General features: G+C 39.8%; 1 protein-coding gene across 1 annotated transcript in view; it reads left to right on the top strand.

The window, feature by feature from the left end:
• The window catches only part of shtn1 (shootin 1), a 36,657-nt gene that overhangs the window by 892 nt on the left and 23,303 nt on the right, over positions 1-12,462 (top strand). The window contains 2 exon segments of the mRNA XM_070978040.1: positions 2,759-2,811; positions 6,683-6,743. Coding sequence (XP_070834141.1) covers positions 2,759-2,811; positions 6,683-6,743 — 114 coding nt within the window.

Raw genomic sequence — 12,462 nt, 5'->3', positions numbered from 1 at the left:
TTAATACAGTGTAGTGGCTTAAGGCTCTTTACATTTCATGTCTTATGTAGTTTTTCTGTAGTACAGTTGCTGCAGCTGTGGATGAAATTCTGATGTAAATAAGTATTTTTGTAAAGCTTTCAAGTTGTTAATGTGCTCCTTATATCATAACATGCAAAGCATACAAAGACAGATAATGAACTCAAAAAAGTGCATGAACAAGAGCTCCCACTCAGCAATTGATTGTCTGATGGCAGAAGTGAAGAAAAGGTGAATAGGTAAATAAAGAACTTGTCAGCCATTATTTTTGATGTACTTTGCAGAAGACTGCCACTTCACTAGAGTACTGCTGGCCAACTTACTGTACTACTACTGTATTTAGATGTGGCAAAATGTGAGTCAGAATGAACTACAGACACCAATTTGAGTTTGCCTTGCAAAATCTTTAAAATAAATAAACACATTTATTCAGGTAAAGAAGCAGTACCATAATACAAGTGTTGCATTAAAAATTAGAGTTAAAAGTCATTCGGTTCCTTGCTGCTGGAGCAATATATTATCAGATTAGCTGTGAAATAACTGTTCAACATTTTTGTGAAATATGATTGTTAATCTACTTTTTTTTCAGCACATGTACAATAAAAGAGTAGTATATGATGTTGTGGTTTAACAGAACTGCTGTATGTTTATGGTGTAAGATCGCTGTCAAAAAGACGTGTCCATAATTAAAGTTTCGTATTTGTAAAGTTAACAATTTGTGTGTCATAAAAGTTGTTTTACATAAAATTCTGCTGACATATATGTGAGTCTGTGAAATTGGGTTCGGGTTACGATTGTTTTTATATAAGTCTAAAAGCGAGTGCAAAGTCTTGAGAATACAACTCATTTTTCTACGACTACGAAGTCTTCTCTGTGGATACTGTACGAATTCAAGTGAGACACACACATTTCAACCCATTCACATGCTCACACGCCATATCTTGTATTTCTCACACAGAGAAATTACCAGGATAACACCCACCAAGTTGTGCCACTATTTTTTAGTGGAACAGGTAGAGGAAGTGGTGATGTGTCGGTCGCGAACGAAACGGCTCGTAGAGCCGCTCTTTGAAGTGAACAATCGGAGCAGTCTCCTGCCTGGGAGCCAGAGCGGCAGCCGCTTTATGTTTATGAAATCAATAATAGCTATGCACTTTATTATTGACGTTACCTGTGAAGTCTCTGGCGGTGTTGCCCTGCATGTTTGCGTCTGGGGCATGCGCATGCGCAGTTGGAGGAATCGCCGATCGATTACTTTCCCCTGCGACTTGACTGTGACCTCAGTGACGTCATTTTAGCACTTTTCAAGTCGTACCCATCCATCCATCCATTTTCTATGCCGCTTATCCCTTTCGGGGTCGCGGGGGGGCCGGAGCCTATCCCAGCTGTCAACGGGCGGGAGGCGGGGTACACCCTGGACCAGTCGCCAGCCAATTGCAGGGCACATACACACAACCATTCACACTCACACTCCCACCTAGGGGCAATTTAGAGTCACCAATCAACCTAATGAGCATGTTTTTGGTCTGTGGGAGGAAGCCGGAGTACCCGGAGAGAACCCACGCATGCACGGGAAGAACATGCAAACTTCACACAGAAAGGCCCGACCTGGGAATCGAACCTGCGACTTTCTTGCTGTGAGGCACGCGCACTACCTGAAGACTTCATAGTCGTAGAAAAATGAGTTGTATTCTCAAGGCTTTGCACTCGCTTTTAGACTCATACTCATATAAAAACAGTCGTAACCCGAACCCAATTTCACATACTCACGTATATGTCAGCAGAATTTTGTGTAAAACAACTTTTATGACACACAAATTGTTAACTTAACAAATACGAAACTTCAATTATGGACACGTCTTTTTGACAGCGATCTTACACCATATATGTTTCCTATCCTCACAGTAGGTTTGGGAGATTAAAAAAGAAAAGGTTAGTCAGTTTTTCCCTCTTCTCATCTGTCTAACAAGCATACTGTATATCCTAGAACACCAGACTGTTCCCTCACAAAGCCCCTGATTCACAACTTACCTCACTGCAAGAAAAGAGCATCCTTAGTCAGTTTCCTGTTCTGTAATTCCTGAATGTCACAAGGAGCAAGTGGAGGCTGAATTTGGTAACTGATTAGCGTGTGTTGTTCCATGGGAAAAATAACTTATACATTATGACTGTTCAACATCACCCCCTTGTGAATTTGACTTCTCTTAGCAGTGTGTGTGTGTGTGTGTGTGTGTGTGTGCGCTTGTGTTGGATGAGTCATTAGGCACCTAAAGAGTCCACATTTACTAAGGCAACTAGTGCATAACTATACAACCCATGTTATAGTAGAAAGCAGGTGAAGCCTTCTCTATATCTCTGTAAGGGACAGTCAGTCATTATTTGACTTCTACATGTGTATCATACAAAACAAGTATTTTCTATGCTTTCTATGCTAGCTGTACTTAACAAAGCTTATTTTCGCTTGCAGATCATTTGTTAATGCATATTTATTATAGGCAGTTCCCCTTACTATTGTAGTTACGCCCAAGGCAAATATTCAAACAGAGTGTTGCTATATTCAACATAGTCAGGTGGCGCAGGACACAAGCTGCACCAGTCACTGAATGAGAGATTATCACATGCTGGAGAAGTTCCCACTATTTTTAAAGCGGATGATGTGAACTCTGTGTTCTTCATTGACATTTCCTTCATTGTGATTAACTGATGAAAATGGCTTACTGGCATCCTTTGCTTCCTACAGCTCTACAGGAGTACGAGGGTCTGCAGAGGAAACATGAGACAGCAACCATGGAGGTACGTGTTGATATTTGGCAGGGTTAGACACACGTGTTGAGGAATCATGTCATATAGTGTAATTACAGTATCGGCAGTGATACTAATAGTTGTATGTTGTGGAAGCAGCAGCACTTTACGGTCAATACACAGTTACAGTAAATGTAGTAGTTGTCCTAGAAGGTGTGGTAACTATTGATTGAAGGAGCAGCAGAGTCAGCAGAAGCAGACATAATTCTAGTAGCAATAGTAGCAGCTTACTGTTAACCATGACACCTTGTCTAGGTACTGTTTGAGAAAGAGACTGTCTACAAGAGAAATAACAGCATTTGTAACAACAGCCATGCCTGTAATAAAGGTGGAAGGAGTGTGACGTTGTTACTTCAGTGCAGGAACGAGGTTGGGATGAATGGGTCGACATGGTGACTTTGACACGGGAGCCCGCTGTTTGTTTCTCCTACCAATAGTTGATTTTGGTTTCATTTAACCATGACCACGACCCGTCCTTGAACTAAACATGCTGTTTTTGTCCTAAACCTAACCAAATCCCGACCATAGCAGCCACAGTTCAGAAAATGGTCAGTCTGGAGGACTTCTTCAGAAATGTTTCCATCTACAAAAAAATCTGAAATTTTAGAAGGATATTTAGGGTGAAACAGCGAAAAGTTTACAAAAAATTAGGACTTTAATACTTGTCAGGTACTTAACTGGTACCGGGGTCAGAACCTCATATTAGATGACGCCAGTTAGCGCAAAGTGCCAGAAGTGACTACTTTAGAGCCCTGACTGAAATGTGTCCCAGCATTAAATGTCTGGTCACATATGCTTTCTTTACTTACCTTTTCATTAATTTTTTTTTCAGACTGTAACTGAATTTAGTGTATTTCTATTGTTAAATAGAAAAAAGGGTTGAAGAAAAACAAGTCCATATTCTACATTCATGACTAACCATGTTTAATGTATGCAGTCCTTGTATCAAGCGAGGGAATATTTCAGCAAAATACATATATATGTCCCATGGGTTAAAAGTTGACCATGTGAGGATGGTTGGTCAATCTTGCACCTTCACCTGGTTCACCAAGCTCACTTCTCTCACCTCATGTCAGGACTGTATGTTAGCTGTTGTTGCACATAACACTGGTGCTACAGAGGTTGAAAGTTTTGTACCATGAGAATAAAATGTCTGTTACCATCTCTTAAAAAAAAGTTGTGCAGTTCATCACTTAAACAGGTGTGTAACTGGAAATGGACACCCAAAAGATTTCTTGATTCTTAAATAGAACACAACAGATTCAAGTCATTGGCCACAACTACCATCAGTGAGCAGACATCACTTAAGAAAAGGGCTCATTATTGAAGGGTCGTCTCTTCAAGTCTTTTCTGGAGCCTCCTGGAAACTTGGCCAAGGGAAATCCTTTTTCTGCTCTGCGGTAGATCCAAACATTTTCCCTCTCCTTTCACCTTATTTTCATTTGGCAGTGTTTCATTCTTTTGCCTTTTATATTTGATTAAGTCTTCATTTATGTCCAAAAAGTAAAAACCAAATAATATCATGGCAGTCAGCTTTCATGCAGGAAGAAAAGAGAATATACTTAGAGAAAGTACTGAAGTTCATCTGAAATATTATATCACACAAGTAAGACTGTTACTGTCTACATAAGATAAAGCGTTTTGGAATGAAAGCTTGCATGTTTAATTTCAGCAAGTGTCCTGTATCATAAATAAATATCTGGCATTTGAAACAAAACAAAACTAAATTGGTAGAGAATTCAGTGAGTTATGATGATTTTTTTTGTGCATAGACCTCCTGCCTTCACAGACTTAGTACATGTATTTGGAGGGGTGGCTTAAATGTATGAATGTAGCAGCTGTTCCCTAGGAATTCTGGGAATTGTTGTTGAATGTTTGGACTGTACACATCATTTTCAACATGATTTTCAAAACTTTGTGTCTTATGTTATGTAACGTTAGAAGCCTCTTGCTGTCACGGTGACGGATGACGTACCGTGTTGAAAATCAGCTTTGCAGTTTTATCGTATCAAGCATAATAATGATAACTAACCACTTTTGTGGTTGGGTGGTTGGCTGTAGTGTTTTCGCCACACACACACACACACACACACACACACACACACACACACACACACACACACACACACACACACACACACGCACACACACACACACATACAAACACACACACAGGACTTCCATCACAGTCAGCGTTGGCTGATCATGGCTAGTGGGTCTTCTGAGATCCACTCGGGTATTACACATAATGGCACACTGTTAAAGAGACCCAGGGGCACGGTAACAGGGCCTGACCCAGACTCAACCGATCAAACAAAGTGTTGATCCAATGTGTTTTGCTACCCAATTGGAAGTATTGTGCAGGAGAATTCAGCTTATACTTTATCATATACTGTGTATTACTACAGGAGGAGGATATCACTACATCATATTATAGTTTTAAAACATGATTTGCGGCATGACATTAGTTTCGATAATTGGTCAGTGACAAGAAAATACAAAAGCTTTCTGGGATGTTTTCAACTGTAAAATGACAGTGTGAGGCCACATTTTCCTCATATGCCGTGGGCCTGTTACTTTGACAGCATTACCTGTTCATCTTAGAGATGTCTCGATGAAAATAACGATTATTCATTTGTTTGTTCATTCATGCAGCACATAAACATCTGTTGTTGTATATGGAAAAATGTAGCACTTTCTGTGACTCCCATATTTCTAATCACCACCCCCTTCCTTGGATCACACCCATGTCCAAATTTTGCCTTCATTTTTATATCAACTAGACACCTGCTCAGTTTTGTGACTGCGTCTTACATGGTTGACAACATCACATTGACAGTATCTGTCCACTGATATATAAACACCTGACAAAGTACTCAAAACTGTTCTGTGGTAGTTCCCACTACAATAGGTGTCTCCAGGATCACATTTTACTAAGATGACAGACAGACAGACAGACAGACAGACAGACAGACACACACACACACACACACACACACACACACACACACACACACACACACACACACACACACACACACACACACACACACACACACACACACACACACACACATACACACACACACACACACACACACACATACACAAGTGATTGTGTTTATATCACTTGTGTGGACATTACATAGACTTACATTCATTTCCTGGAGCCTTACCCTAACCCTAACCATAACCACTATTTACATATTCCTAACCCTATGCCTAACCTAACCTTACCTAACCCGTAACCCTATCCTCAGTCTTCACCCTAAAATTTAATGATTTACTTTAAGGGGCCCTGCATTTTGTCCCCATAAGGCAGGTGAGTCCCCACAGTGTGACTGTGTAAACAGATTTTTGTCCCCACAATGTGATAAATACCAGTTCACAGACACTCACCAGGTGAAAACAGTACCAGGCATGCTATAGAGGCTCATGTATGTTAGTAGGTATTAAAGGCTATTATTAAATTTACACAAAGAAATGATTTGACTGGTTTTAATCTTAATGTGACTGCAGCCAAATACAGCTGCACAGTACTAAACGTGTGCTGATTGTTCTTAAACCGTTTCATTTCAGATACATGTAGAAATAGGCTTTTTAAAATGTATTTGAAATTGTACAGAGGACTCTAGTTTTCTTCTTTCTCTTAATATTATATTTGGAAGCACTATTGGTCACTTCTTGGGGTCAGTAATTATATTTTCTCACCCGCCCATCAGCTCTACATGTGATTTATATTTCAATACCTTTTAACACATTTTCCTTACATTAAGACATGCAGTCTCTGCATTGTGTTGTTACATAGGCAAACAACAATGAGCCTGGGTTAAAGCAGCTCTCTCTGTGTCTCTTACATCAGTGCAAGAGGCTGGAGGAGGAGAGAGACGAGGCCATCAAGAAGCTCAATGAGTTCCAGCAAGGTAAGTTTATGTCTCCTGAGTTAGTACATGCCCAGAAGGTGAGAATAGGGCAGAAGTGTTTTCATTTTACAAGCAAGCTTTGATTCATGGATGTATCTGCATAAATTTATACAATATGGCAGTGTCAGTGGCCAGCCGAACTGCAACAAAAAAATCCCATGCAGCCCTGAAATCCTCTCCATAGACTGCCTTTCTAAAGGTTATATCTACAGTATAAAACATCATCTCAATGTCAAGTCTGTGAGACCAACATGGACACGGCCGTGGATAAAGACAAGATTGTACTGTGGGCACTGTGTATATTGTGTGCTGCACACTGTGGAAGCTGTGTATGATATAAAAAGAGTGAACTTTTTTTGTTTAATGTGCAGGGTAAACAGCTTTCATCGGGAACCATCTTGGAACACAGTATCCAGTTCTCACAATACATACACTCAACCAAGAGCCACAGAGCTGGAGTTTTTGGCAGATTTGCTAAGCATCAAGATTGAGTGACTAAGAGTGAGATCAAGATACAGTAGAGGTGATAATCAAAATGTCAGAAACCATGATTTCATACGTGGAGGACCATGGTATTCACTAATCTACCTATCTGTGTCTTGATAGCCTTAGATGGTGACTAACTATCTCACTGTCATATCTGTAAGATGGCTCATCCTTATTTAAACATCAGATGCCTTTGTATCACTATTGTGACACTGAAAACCTTTGACAAATTCCTTAAAGGCAACTCAGTGGCAAATACTTTAAAACCAAAATTGAAAAGTAAATAAAACAGTGGAGCAGTTTATTTAAGTCACATTTTCCCACATATTATTGTTTAAAGGGGCAAGCTACTCATACTTGTCAAGGTCAGTTAGCCACAGGGAGTACTACTCCAACTGAAAACAGTCAGAGAATGTTTTCTGGGATCTTTCACTTTACTTCCATGTGTATTAGGGTTTAATGTATTTAGAAAATGTGTGAACCCACATCTTGCTTTCTTAAAACATATGCAACAGCTGCGTGTCTGTGGGTGGAACACACTGATAGCTTATTGTCATTTCTAAACATATTCAGTCAGTATGTCAAAATGCATCTACCCTCAGATCAAGTGAGTGAGAGCTATTTGGGAGTTAACCTTTTTAATTCTGAGCGATCACTGATGTTATTCCAATATCTAACATTGCTTGTTTATCAGGCTCAGACCAGCAGCCTCTGAACACTAATAGAATATGGAATCAGGGTTTCCTTTATCCGATCATCACCACCTTTTAACGGGAAAATCAGCATGTTTAAATCTGTCCTGTCATAATGTCTGATTAAATAATTCTGCAGTTAGATATGGTAGAATAGTAGAAAGATGAACCAAGAAGGTTTTGATGAGCTTTTGAATAACGTGTGCTTTTCAAGTTTGGTGGCTTTGGCAAGAGCGATGTAGCAGCTGTTTCTGGTTAAACATAATGGATCTTACTCTTTAACAAAAAGGTATCTCTGTGGGGACCCTTTCCATAATGTTGTGAGACACGTAGAATAACAATCTTAGCCTGTCAGTCGCACAAACACTTTTAGTGGACATACTTTGATAGAGCACAAACGCCCGGTGGATTACATTGTAGCCTATTTCATGGTTGCCGGTTGTAGCTCAATACTGGACCATTTTCAAAAATTGTTTTCCTCAGACCCTTGGACATGAAAAACATGGGAAAATGGGATCCATAAACACAAATAATATTTGACTGGAATTTCTCCCATTGTCCGGGACATTGAAATCTTCCACAACATGCTCACCGGCACCAATTTATTCACTGTGGAATCCATCACACCTTAATGGAATAACTTTGAATGCCAAATTACTTGCTTTAACACAGTTTTTTTTGTTTATTGAATGAAGGATTGTCAAATATCACTTCATGAGGCTGTTCTCAACACACAGATCACAGGCAATGAACGTGGCATTTCATATTTCTCGCAGCCATAGCAATTTTCCATCAGTGGTTGAGGACCCATAGGTTTATACATACTTGTTCTTGTTGCATTTAGTATTGTAATAAAATGAGTTTCGCGGGATTCCCAGGGTGGTGTGCTTCTGTTTCAGTGGACAGAAACCCTTCATTTCTTAACAAGACTTTTATCATTTGCAGGAATGTGTTTTGCAAAACTCACTAATTTGCAAGATTCCTAAATGGCACAGGTAGCTACTAGAAATTTATTTAATGCTTAGTTGGCATGTTCATAATATGACAGCCACCAGGAGTTCTTCCACCTTTGTTTTTTTCCCTGCCCTCTATTTGAGATCTGACTCTTTGTTTGTTTGTGTCAACCACAAACCCAGCCATTACTCAAGACCTTTTTTGAGACCTCTTTTATTTGACTACTGTTTTTTTATTTGAGGAAATATGGGGGGTTAAAACCTAGTATATGGACTGTGTATGGTCAATGTGCTCCCAAGGTCGCAATTGAGGGCTGTCTGCAACTCGCTATAAAGCTTTGTTTATGGTTGCATGATGACATCACCTTTGGCATTCACAGCGCTGCAGTTGTGTTAGTGTGTTGAGGACATAGGCTCAACAAGACGTCGCATGGTCATGCTCCAAGGACTGTTTGTGCCTATTCATTTAGAAAGAGCAACAGCTAATGGGGAAACTCAAACTTCATCACTCAATCAGTGGTGTCACTTCAACAGACTCTATTTTGTGTCAAACTATGTCAAAATCTGTTGCTCTAGTGTACACATACAGACAATGTCTGTTCTGCTGCTACTTTATTAATGGTATTGTTTTCCTCTGCCACTCAATGGTACTCATCAATCATTTTTATGGCAACATTTTTTTAATTTATATCCAACAATTCTGATCAAATGGCAAGAAAACATTGATAAACAAAAATAAAAAGTGATATTAGGAAATTTAGGAACATACAGTACATTCTGAAGGAGATGTATCAGACTCTGCCTGTATGATCTAATTTGTTACAACATATGCATTGATAAGAGAACATGTGTTCTGTTGTAATAAACATATGTAGTTTTGAAAACAATCACAGCAGTACAAATATATGAACCAATACACAGATAGTGGCACTGGAATAGCGCTGTCGCTGCTCCAGCATTTATCACAAATCTGTTTCCAAACACTACAAATATGTTTCAAATGTTTTGGCCCACCATTCAATTTTCCAAAATGATTTTCCTTATGGATTGAATGCTTTGCTATGACCACTTTAGTGAAGACAGAATTTGAAATAGGGCACCACATGTCAAAAGATAGAGCAAATAGTTTGTCTTTGTAACGGTGACAGTTGTGTGGATTTTCATCTGAATAAATCTGGCCTGTGCTCATGTATTCAGCGATTCTCCAGCCAAAACACATATTGTGTTTGACTTCCGCGTTAATAGAGGCTGCCTCACTGTGCCAAGCAGCTGCATATTAGGACCTATTTCGTGATTTCATAGCTCTTAGAAAATTGCTCCTATTCACAACGAAACGGCTGGGGATGGGGCGTCAGGGTTGGGTTGGGGGGGTGCTGGGGGGGTAGTGGGAGGACGGGAGAAAAAGCCCCCAACACACAATCATGCCTTTTCAATTGCCGATGGCAAGGTTGATGACAACATGACCATTGTGTTATAATGATAACACCACAAAGGCATCTGCCCCCCTCATCAAGGCTTCACAGCGGCTGCAGATACAATTTAATTCACTGCTCCGTTGGCGGCGCTGATACCATTATGCAGCACGTCGGCACAGGGGTAATCACTGTCTTTCCTGAGAGGAGGATGAAAAAAGACAGGCACAAAAAAGAGAGGAGAAAAAAGATGGAGTGATGATGATGGGGAGGCCGAAACTTACAATTAAGACTGCCAATTCTGATGTGTCAGAACCCCCCGTTGACTCGTGCTCATACACTTTCAACACTTCCACCGCTGTTTATTTACCATGGCTACCAGTAATTATAATTAACATGTCATTTAGTTCAAGGCGTCCTTTCGTAGGTTGCTGAGTGTGGCCACAGCATTATGGAGACAGACAGAGAGGAACGGAGAAGAGGCCGAGGATGAAAACTGGCAGCTAAATGCTATTGAATGACTGATGTGGAGGGTGCCAGAGGAGCGCGGATATTGCCCGCCGCTGGCGTTCATCAAGGTCTTAATTAGGTGTCACTAGGGGAAGGAATTGCACACAGCAATGGCACTAATACTTAATTTCTTCATCGCTCAACCACAATGCTTAATTAGATAAGTGGTGGGGAATTCTTCTGTAGGGTGTTTTGTGATTTGGAATTTGACTATCTACAACTACCTAATATTTTTCATATCAACAGCGGGTCAGATGACCATGTGTGAGAAGTGTCACTCATAATGACTCCATAGAGAATTATCTCCAACTTTGCAATTCAGCGCAGATCTGTGAAACTTTTTTGCCTCTTTTATTTCATTGTTTTGGCTTTTCACTCATAAACTTTGTTTTCGTCATCCTGATTCCTGGCAGCAGCAGGCAGCTGTTTGTAGTGCTGATAAAGACACCGCACACTACCTGTCAGGACCAAACAGCAGCCAAACAAAGCATACACCTAGCTGGTGATCATAGTGGAGCATTTAGCAGCTAAAGAGCCACATATTTTTCTCAGGAGTTGGTGAAGACCAAAAACAGAGCTAGAAGGACAGTAAATATTTGATTTTCATTCATCCAGTCATGTGACTCCAAATGGATGACAATGTTGCTCTGTGTCTGTCAAATGTATAAGCAGTCACTTGTTTGCTAAAGGCCCTGGTATACTTGAAAGGTTCATGGAGGTGGAGAATGGACAGCAGCTAGCAAAACAGTTTCAATTCAAAGTACACTTAATCTCTTGTTTTGCAGTTTTTGACTATATCACATGATCTTCTGGAGCTTTCTCAGTTGTCTTGGAACTGTCGATGTTCCACTATTTGGAACACTTTCATAGCGCCGTCTGCTAATGAAAGCATTGTGACATTGTCAAAAGCTTCATAATAAATGAGAAAGTGGACCTGAAGGTAAGATTGTTTTTTCAAAATATATGAGATTTTGTGTTTTCAGCTTGGTCCTCTGCCATCCAAAAATCATATAATGCAGCTTTAGCATAGTTATGTGTCAAGGAACTATAATATCTAATAAATCTACAAGGACATTGACATTCATTGATCTTTACAGATGATTAGACTAGGTTTAACTTTCAGGATTCTGTTTCTGCATATTGAACTGTTGCTGTTGTTGCTAGTTTAGCAAAGAATTAAGATTGAAAGGCAAATGTTTCTGCTCAGCCTGGGAGGGTACAACATCGCATAACAAAAAGCCCACATGCACTCCAAACTATTATTCATAGTTATACTGTAACGTTGCTTCCTCCATGTATTCAGTCTATGCTCAATGCACATTGGTTCTGCATGATGAAAATAAAAAGGTAGGGAAACTTACCTGAATTGAAGACACATTGTTAATGAGTTCACTTCCTTTTGAATTCATGTCATAATTATGCACATAGGTCACTCACCATTGTGGCTACTCAGATAGCAGACACAATAACAAGGAGAAACATACTTCAGTGTCAAGTGTTACGGCACTCTTATCTCAGTTAATTGCAAAATGAAATGAGAAGTCACAGGTATGCTCCCACTCATTTAAAAAATCCTAATCACGTTTTTTGTTTCCTTGAAGGCATTTTGATCAGGTTGAATGGCCATGAGTTGACTTTTTAAGTTTGTATTAACAAGAATGTAGTC

Source organism: Chaetodon trifascialis, chromosome 13 (genome assembly GCF_039877785.1).
Source record: "Chaetodon trifascialis isolate fChaTrf1 chromosome 13, fChaTrf1.hap1, whole genome shotgun sequence".
Lineage (NCBI taxonomy): Eukaryota > Metazoa > Chordata > Actinopteri > Chaetodontiformes > Chaetodontidae > Chaetodon > Chaetodon trifascialis.
The sequence above is the reverse complement of the archived record's forward strand: the minus strand, read 5'-3'. Positions and strand labels throughout refer to the sequence as shown.